Genomic DNA, 9,277 nt, shown 5'->3' with positions numbered 1-9,277 from the left:
AACGATTTTACATTTTTTTGCACTTTATTGCACTTTTTTGCAATTTATATAATTACTATGCACTTAATGCAGACATATTATTAAAATTTGGGATATAATGGTTGTATTGATGTATATCAACTTGAAATGCTTCCAAAATTGGCCCTACAGCATGTAAAAATATAATATAAGCTCTGGTGGGCTTGGTTCTATGGTAGGTCTTAAAGGGTTAAGACCCTTCCTTCTCCCTTTTGGCCAGCTTTGTTCTGATTGGTTGCACCTTTTAAACAGAAGGTTGGTGGGTGTTACTTCTGTGCTCACAGGCAAATATGTGTGCCTGTGCTGACCATATTAGTCCCATCCCCTTTTTAGTGATACCACACAGATATCCAAGAGTAGAAAAGTGTATAGCAAAGTCTGAACTTTTGGCTCACAGAGTGGACTACATACAACTTGCAAATACATACCTTTAGCTGCATTTAGTGACATCATTACTACCTTGGTTCAGTTTGCCTATTAGCAGAAATACTCAAAATGTTCTGGTTAGATTTGCATGAAGAGTTTTAACAGAGGTGAGTCTTAGCCTAGCTCAAAGTAGAGCCGACCAATAAAGACTGATACTGACACCGACACCAATATTTAGTGAAAAGTCTGATATTTTGGCTGAATTTTTTTTTTAAGTTTCCTTTCAGGCACACACAACATATTTCCCTAACATTTGTTATTTATTTTTTATTTATTTTTGCCTGACTCTGTTCAGATCAGCTAGTTTTTGTGTTTGTGGTGTTCCAAACATGTCGGTAAGTTGTAGAGTGCCCTCTGGTGAGCAAGCATGCAGTATCTTTATTTAGCTTTTTTCATTGGCCTCTGTAAATGCTGGTACCGACATATATTCAGATCCACTATTTTTTTAATTTCATGTGTTTGCTTCCACGCCCTGTCTGACACATTGTGAAAAAAATCTTTCCATTTCCCTCTGTGCCCTTTTATTTCATCATTTCATTCAAAAACTTTGAAAAGACTGAAGATAAGCTTCTTTTTGCTTCTCTACCCCCCAAGCTTGCACTCAACAGTATGTCCATTGCATGCATGGTTTACTGACAGGCCTCAGAGCAGATCTGGATGCTGTCCAGAGGTGCACGTGCATGGCAGACAGCAGAGATCGCATGTCTCCTCTCTCCTCAACAGCTAGACTAATTCTGCCCCCCCTCGGGATTTTACCAACTTGACCACTTTTGCATTAGAGTCAGTAGGCATTTAGTTTGTGCTCCAATTTCTTCTAAAAATAAAAGCTTGTTTCCATCGTGACTCCATGTACAAGTGCTCAATTTCCATTCCCTGATTGCTCCTTATCTACATCTTATGGTGTTTGAGACCACACACACACACACACACACACACACACACACACCCCCCCACACACACACACACACAGACATAGGGCATTTAACTTATTATTTACCATTGTTTGTTAGGCCCTTGCTGATTTATTGGCTCAACAGCAGTTTTGCTGAGAATAACACGATGCTCTGCTTTTTATCTGACTCATGCAATTTTCTTGATGCCCACACACTCACAAACTCTCACTCATACACACACACAGCTGAGTGTTTTAGTGAGGCTTACATTCAAATGCTGAAAATGTTACATGCTCTTTGAGCAAGAGCACACAACTTGTGTAGTGTTAAAGCATTTTACACACTGTATTGTGAGATTATTTTAATTTTTTGTTTATTTAACAATCACCATTTCTCTCCCCTACAGGTGGAAAACCGACCTAAATACTATGGCAGAGAGTAAGTTGGCTTTCTCTGTAGTAGTAGATTGTGTTAAGCACTTTGTGTCATTACATTATAAACAATGAGGATTATTTTCAATTGGTATGTGGATTTTTCTTCATTAGATTCTTCAGTTTATCAAATAAGCTTACATTTAGCTATTTTTGCATCCAGGTTCCATGGGATGATCTCAAGAGAAGAGGCTGACCAGTTACTGAGTCAGGCAGAGGGCAGCTACCTCATCAGAGAGAGTCAGAGGCAGCCAGGCACTTACACACTGGCTCTAAGGTATGCTAGTTTGGGGAGACAGAACAAACATGAGCTTATTGGCAACACTAGATTTTTCAAAAAAACCGAGAAGAGCATTCTGGAGTAAGAGCATTGTCTTTAAGTGATGACGGGATGGATCCTGCTACTGGGCCCAAACTACTATGCGTTTAATAAGGCTGTTGTGTTTTTAACATGTTTTAATGCTTTGCATCTTGTTTTATTTAATCTACAAGCACCTAAAACAGTCAGTGATCACTGTCAGCCTCTTTCGGTTTTTATTACCGCTAATTTTAAAGCTCAGTTTTTAAAACCTTATGATGTAACTACAGCCCAGGCAATGCAGCAGTATATTAATGACTAACCTTGTATTATGGATGGATTTTCTCACTTGTTCTCCTGACTGAAGTTTGGTCCTTTTACAACATCCTGCCATGCAATTGCATTTGTCCCTAACCATCGGGAACCCTCACATTAACTTCTATTGAGTGGAAAAAAGTTAGCGTTTGTCCTCCAGCTTCACTGTTTATATTATGCTAACAGAGGTGTGTCGGTAGCGATTACGTAGCACATCATTAGCTAACACATACCAGCTATCCCAATTTCAGTAACCCTGCAAAAGTCACTGCTGTTTAGTTTTCTGTCTCCATTTATGTTGGAAGTGATAGCAGAGCTGTAAGTTTGACCTTTTCTCTCAGTCAGAACATGCTATATTATATTTAGATGGAAACTAGCAAGCTAACTCCCTGGTAACTTCTAACTCCGTTAAGCCACACTGATCATTTTATTACAGATGAAAGAATTTAGACAGTTTTCAACTCTCAGTGATGGTGCAGTGAGCGCTTGACTTTGGGACCTGCAGCATAGTTTGGGCCCAGACATAGCTAATGACGTCAGACTTAAATACTGGATGGAATGGGAGCATGAAATCAAGGACAAACAGTATCCCACATTCTTGATTTTTAGTTCATAAACACTTGTTGTAATGACTAACTACTCCTGACATTTTGGAGATGTTAGCTCTTTATACAGTAAAGTTACAGTGGGATACAAATAATATCAGGCTGATCCTGCCATGATTTGTTCCCCCGGTTCAAATCACAGACAAACAGGATCCCACAGCTGTTTATGTGTTTAAACCCATTTTGCACAGAGAGGCATTTTTTGAAAAATGTACTGATAGCAATGTTGAATATTATTACACAGTAAAAAAAAAAACAAAAAAACTACAGGTAAAATAATAACACCGTGACGCCTCTGCCTTTCTAAATGGAGGGACAGTAACTGCGTGTGTATATGTAAGCGTGTACAACCTGAAGATAATCAGATTAACAGTATTTTGTTTCTATCTGCCATTCTGCAATTCATCTCATGTAAACAATAACGTGGCGCACAGCGCGACGTGAAAAACATTTTTCTTGTAAAGCAATATTAATCACATTTCATTTTGCATGATAAAAACAGACCCCAGAAAAATGGGAAAATATATGCACTTAACATGTTTATTGAACATTTTAAACATTTATGTTAACAAAAAACTCTGTAAACATTTATCCACTCTCTCTGTCACTCTTGGAGAGGCACTTCAAGTCCTTGAAACGAGGAACCAAAGCTATGTAAAGCGCTTGTTCTCAACGATATTAATAGGTCTGCAGTTTGTTGCAATCCACTTGGTAATTGTGTCAGTCAGTATTTCCGAGGTAGACTTACTGAGTCCCCGATGCTCCGTGAGTGGTTTGTCGCAAGCTGGGTGACGCGTTAGCCAAGGTCCTAGCAGCATCCCCGACTAACGTATGCTTCGTGTCAATGTGATATTTTAAGCTGGAAGTGCTTCGGTGAAAAGAAAATTCCTTCTTGCACAATGTGCAGAATACTTTATGTCGGTCGACTGTTCCGTCTTGTTATTTTTTTTAATACTCAAATTTCCTGTTGAGAGGATTGGATAATAGAAGAGAATGGATGGATGGAGTATAAATTGAACCATAAAGGAGATATTTTATGGTTTATGGTTTAATTTTATGGACTGCATGTGAGCACAGTTCTGTTGGTTGAAAAAAAACCCCTCTCTGTACGCAAATATGCAAAGGGACACAATTGCAGTGCGATACGTAAATCATAGCTCTAGTACCAACCAGAATCTCTACATGATCAAATTTACTGAAAGGAAAAGCTGTAACCTCAAAACTTCCATCATTTGACTGCCTTAGCTCTGTGTTTATATAAAGTTTAGCTACTAGCTATTAGCCATCTGCAGTTCTACAATATTTATAGCTATCAGATATCCATGATAGAACTAGAGTATTATGATCAAATATTTACATTTTGATATATGTTGTGACAGTGTTTTCAAGGCCTTTCCCCCTTATCGGCCCTATTCCCATCTCAAAGCATAGTGTAAACTATATTGATACAGTATCCAGTATACAGAATGTGATATTAACTACCAAGGCTACACCTTTCTGTCTGTACAAGCACACATTTGTGTGACAGTGCATGCTGCTTTTTAAAGCTTGTCTAATTGTGTTCAGGTGCTGTAAGGTGTGAGGATTTATCTCTGCAGTCAACCTTTAAACAGCTCAGAGGAGCTCAACTTTACGTGCACATGTTTCCTCACAGCAAGGCTTGTGAAAGAGTGAGAGTAAGCCTGTTAACAGTAAGGCTTGTTTCTTGTTTTCTGTCAGTTTACCCGGCTGCCCACACTTCGCTGTTAGTTTTACTTGACTGTGAGCTATCATTTTCTCAGAGTAGGTGTCACACTTCTAAATGGGTGCATGGCTTAATTTGAATTTAGTTTTGGGTCATTTCGGTCTATTCATAGCTGTGTCATTTTTTTTTTCCACCTGCGCAACTGTTCTCAGTCATTTACTGTCCCTCCTTACCCCTGTGGTTATAATTACCTTCCATAAATACCCTTTCATAAACTTGAGTCCCAGTCTGAGTGGTAGAAAAAAGAAAGGTTGGATTTTGGGTTAATGATTTAACAGTGCTGCTTTAATCTCATTGTGATCCGCTGAGGAAGAAATAACAGCGCACGTGTGGTGGCCCAGTTCAAAGTCTGTGTGTCGATTAGAGTTTGTGCCACTCTTTTCTGGCTCCGTGTTAGCGGAAAGCAAAGCTACAGGATTTTAAATTGGAGAGAGTAACGACATGTTTTGCAGATAACCTCAGTTTTTGACCCTCGACTTACAAAGACTGGCAGATACAAGGTTATTGCTATTTTATAGGGCCTCTCTTATCAAAATTTGTCAAGGTTTGAGTCAGACCCTGAGGATGCATTAATTGAAAAAAAATTCAAGGAAAAGATTTAACATAAATTTTGACTTTCAAAATACCGAATAACAAAATTTGCTCATTTCTTTTATCTGCAGGTTTGGGAACCAGACAAGAAACTTCCGTCTCTACCATGACGGGAAACACTTTGTTGGGGAAAAAAGGTTTGAGTCCATCCATGACCTCGTCACAGATGGCCTCATCACACTCTATATCGAGACAAAGGTGCGTTTTTGCATTGATCTGTCCTTCCTCCTGCTTTCCTTATTTATAGCAGTCCTGTTCAGCAGAGAGACATAAAAGCCTGTGATGCCTCAGTATGAATTATGGATGGGTATTTGTCAGAATGGCAACATTTCTCAAAAAAGTTTTACTGTCTTTGACAGGTGTAAATCCATCAGTTTGAGACATATTTAATCACTTTCATGATCATATGAACACTTAAATTCCTTAAAAAGTCACAAAGACAGAAGGAAAATCGAAATGCCTTGATGCATGCTCAGTCATCCTGGTAAAGAAATCCCAGAAAGCTGACTCTGTTCATCTGGATGTATTGTGAGTGGGAAAAACGCGTCATTATTCATTCAACTGTCTTATTCAGTCTCAACTGAACAACCTTGACCAACCCAACCTTATAAATGGTATATTTGCATAATGACCCAAATTAGCAACTAGTAAACACTGACTAACAATGGGCCGTCAGATCAGTTTTATGATCATTGATACATTGATATGCAGATTGTAATGACGATCACATTGACAGTTAAATCAAACAACCTCTAGCTAAGCAGATGGCACAGTCCAGAAGAGCTGTCTCATTCGGCCACGAGTCTGCAGTCTGTTTCCAACTAGAGACCAGTGGCCAGTCTTTCAGTGATGAAGTTGTACACATCCTGGACCGGGAGAAACGTTAGTTTGAGTGGGGAGTCAAGGAGGCCGTTTCCGTGAAAAGGGAAACACCTACTCTGAATCAAGGAGGGGGCCTATAAGTATATCTTTCATCATTTTAAAATGCTGTGATTGCAGCCATTCCCCAACTCTCTGTGAATGGAACTCATGGTCAATGATCAGTGATCATGAGAATTTGCATATCAACGATCATGAAACTGATCTGATGAGCCATTGTTAGTTAGTAGCGCTAGTTTCAGTCATTGCGCAAATGTACTTTTTATAGGGTTGAGGAAACCTGCAGTCAGCATGAAGGAATCACTTAGAGAGAAAATTCTACGTCCAGATGAGCAGAATTCAAATCTCTTTCAGAAGACAGAAGTCCCATTATTTATTATTTGCTTATTTCAACTATAAAAAAAAGTGTCTCAGGACACAAAACATGGATAATGAAGAACATTATTAGTTATAGTTGTGGGCCAGCTAAAGAAAAATTAACAGTAAAAATGTAAGGTTTTAGGGGACACAGAAACACTGAACTTCCCATAGACTACCTAAACATAAGTTGGAAGAAGTCTATAAATCTAAAAACGGGGCCAAATCTATAGGTAAGAGGCAAGATTTTATTCCCTGGAAGCCAAAAAAATTCTCTGCTGCCTTCAGAGATACAAAGACAAGGCAACAGTTTCCCAGATTGAATTTACAGGGATTTAATTCTCTTCTCAGGCAGCAGAGTACATCGCTAAGATGACCATAAACCCTATCTACGAGCATGTGGGATACACCACTCTGAACCAGGAGCCCACCCTGAAAAAACACCTCCCTCACAGCCAGGAGGAACCTGACGGACCGACTCCAGCCAAAGATGACCACAACACAGAGGAAAGGGTGAGGACAATCAGTGATCTAGATATCGTATATCCTATGAGCGTGATGTCATTTATCTGCTGTAAGATGCACCAAGTTTGACTTCGTAATTATTGTTCAGACTTGTCCAAAACCTTTGAATAGATCATTCAGAGGATCTATACTTTAGAGCTTTAGAGGGTGAATAATAAGAATGATAAACCTTAATCTGTAATCACAATGAATACAAGTCAATATTTTCTGGGCTTATCACTTCCTACAAGAAATGTCGAAATGTGGGTTTTTAAGAAGGATCTTGTGTAGACACTCTGGAAGATGCTTCTTAAAAACATGTTCCTGGCAACTGACCTGAAGGCCTTGGCGGGGGATTGAATAAGAAATGTTGGCTGAAGTTTACAGTCACTGAGATGAGTCCTAGTTTTTTTCATTTTAATCAGAGGAGTGGCAAAGGATGAGGACATTGGAGTCTACACTGTGAAGTCCAGACATGTGGGATAATTAAAAATGGAAAAAAAAGAAATGTATATATTTTGGTTATTTGCTGGCTTAGTAGCATAATGTATACATTACTGTATGTACCCTATCTCCTCGTTAACGGGTCGTCCAATCTGAACTAAACTTTTCACAAGCATGGTCATACATGCAGTGATTATCATTTATTCACCAAAATTTGTATTTGTGACAGAATTTCGTTTCACTCACCTCTAAATACTGAATTAAGACTTTTGAAAAGTATCACAGACTTTGGTTTCAGATAACACGACTTAATTAATTACTGTTAATTACACTAAAGCGCTGCATTAATGTAAATCTGTTACTTTAGGCTGGTCCAAGCAATGCAACAATCCTCTAGTACATGGATGTCAAACATAGGGCACAGTGGCCAAATTCGGCCCTGCAAAAGAATTCAGTCTGACCTGCCTGACAGCTTTGGAAAATGTGAAGGAAAGCATAAATTTTGGGTGTGTAAATGTATTTTAATAAGTTGTACAGGTTTTTCCTGTTGATAAAGACCTTTTCAGATGTCTGTATGAATCCCATCACCTCTTTATCAGGTTCGGCCAATGTGCAGTGTTAGGTTCTCCATTTGTGTCCGTTTCAAGTTGCATGTTCAGCGTACGTCACCTGAACGCAAGATAATGGTCGCCAAAATTTGTATCTGCAACAGAATTTTGTTCAAGACTTTGAAAAAGTGCAGCAGACCATTGATAGGGCGTGTTTTTCCTAGCTATTTAACCATTTTTGGTAACAGTGTATACAACATGGTAATAAAAAGTTCTACATTTCTGTTTCAGTTTAACAAGTGATAGTTTAGTTCATACTGGATTTATACTGTGAGCAGTATGAGGTATTATGTAATTTCTTAAAGTCTCTGAACCTTACCTGTGTTACTAGAGGTTATAACATTCATAATGCCTAATGTGAGCGTATATACCACCAAAACGTATAAATGATAAACACATATATCTAAAAAGATTAGGTCTTTAAATGTTAAGAGACCACGTAGAGAATTCAAATGAGCAGAAGAAAGTTGGTGTAAATGCAGCAGCAGGATAGAAGGATGAGAGTTGAGGAACATGGAGAAAGAAGGTGAAGAAAAAGAAGAAGGAGGCGGAGGATGGATGCAGAGGAGAGATGGCCTCCAGCCAAGGGCTCTGCAGTAAAATTACATAACAGCGGTTTGCCTGCAGAAACCTGCTATGTCCCAAAAGCTACGAAGTATACAGGAATCAAGTTTGTTGTCGGCTCATTAATTTTCGTTCAGATGTGAATTAATTAGTGTTAAAGCAGGAACTGAGGGGAAACTTTTTTCCTGTCGGTCGAGGTTTTTTTCTCTTTCTTTTTTTTTCTTTCTTTTTTTTTTTAAATAGGAAGATGCGAGGTTTCTTGGTCATCTTGCTAATGACTGAGCAACTTCTAATGCAAATTTCAGTTCTGCAACTGTGAGTTTGTGCTGATGAGTGCATGCAGCTGCATTCAGGCTTATACTACAAAACCCCCAAGACCCCTGCATACACACACAAACACATACACACAATAATATAATCCAGTTTCCACACACACACACACAAACACCCACAGTGCAGTATGTTTATCTGCTAAACCACTGCTCAGCATCATGAGGCCTTATGTGACCTGCAGTGCATGACCACCTGCACTGCACCTCATACATCAGTGTGTGTGTGTGTGTGTGTGTGTGTGTGTGTGTGTGTGTGTGTGTGTGTGTG

The 9,277-nt window shown here is 38.9% G+C and overlaps 1 protein-coding gene across 2 annotated transcripts in view; it reads left to right on the top strand.

Moving 5' to 3' along the window:
* The window catches only part of LOC102192980 (N-chimaerin), a 30,198-nt gene that overhangs the window by 13,899 nt on the left and 7,022 nt on the right, over nucleotides 1-9,277 (top strand). For both annotated transcript variants that reach the window (XM_005754298.1, XM_005754299.1), the window contains exons 5-8: nucleotides 1,744-1,775; nucleotides 1,932-2,045; nucleotides 5,393-5,519; nucleotides 6,909-7,070. In XM_005754298.1, coding sequence (XP_005754355.1) covers nucleotides 1,744-1,775; nucleotides 1,932-2,045; nucleotides 5,393-5,519; nucleotides 6,909-7,070 — 435 coding nt within the window. The remainder of the gene's footprint in view (nucleotides 1-1,743; nucleotides 1,776-1,931; nucleotides 2,046-5,392; nucleotides 5,520-6,908; nucleotides 7,071-9,277) is intronic.

The sequence above is a fragment of the Pundamilia nyererei genome, unplaced genomic scaffold (assembly GCF_000239375.1).
Source record: "Pundamilia nyererei isolate P.nyererei 1_Seehausen unplaced genomic scaffold, PunNye1.0 scaffold00536, whole genome shotgun sequence".
Taxonomy (NCBI): Eukaryota; Metazoa; Chordata; class Actinopteri; order Cichliformes; family Cichlidae; genus Pundamilia; species Pundamilia nyererei.
Note: the sequence above shows the minus strand (reverse complement) of the source record. Positions and strands in the feature narration are given on the sequence as shown.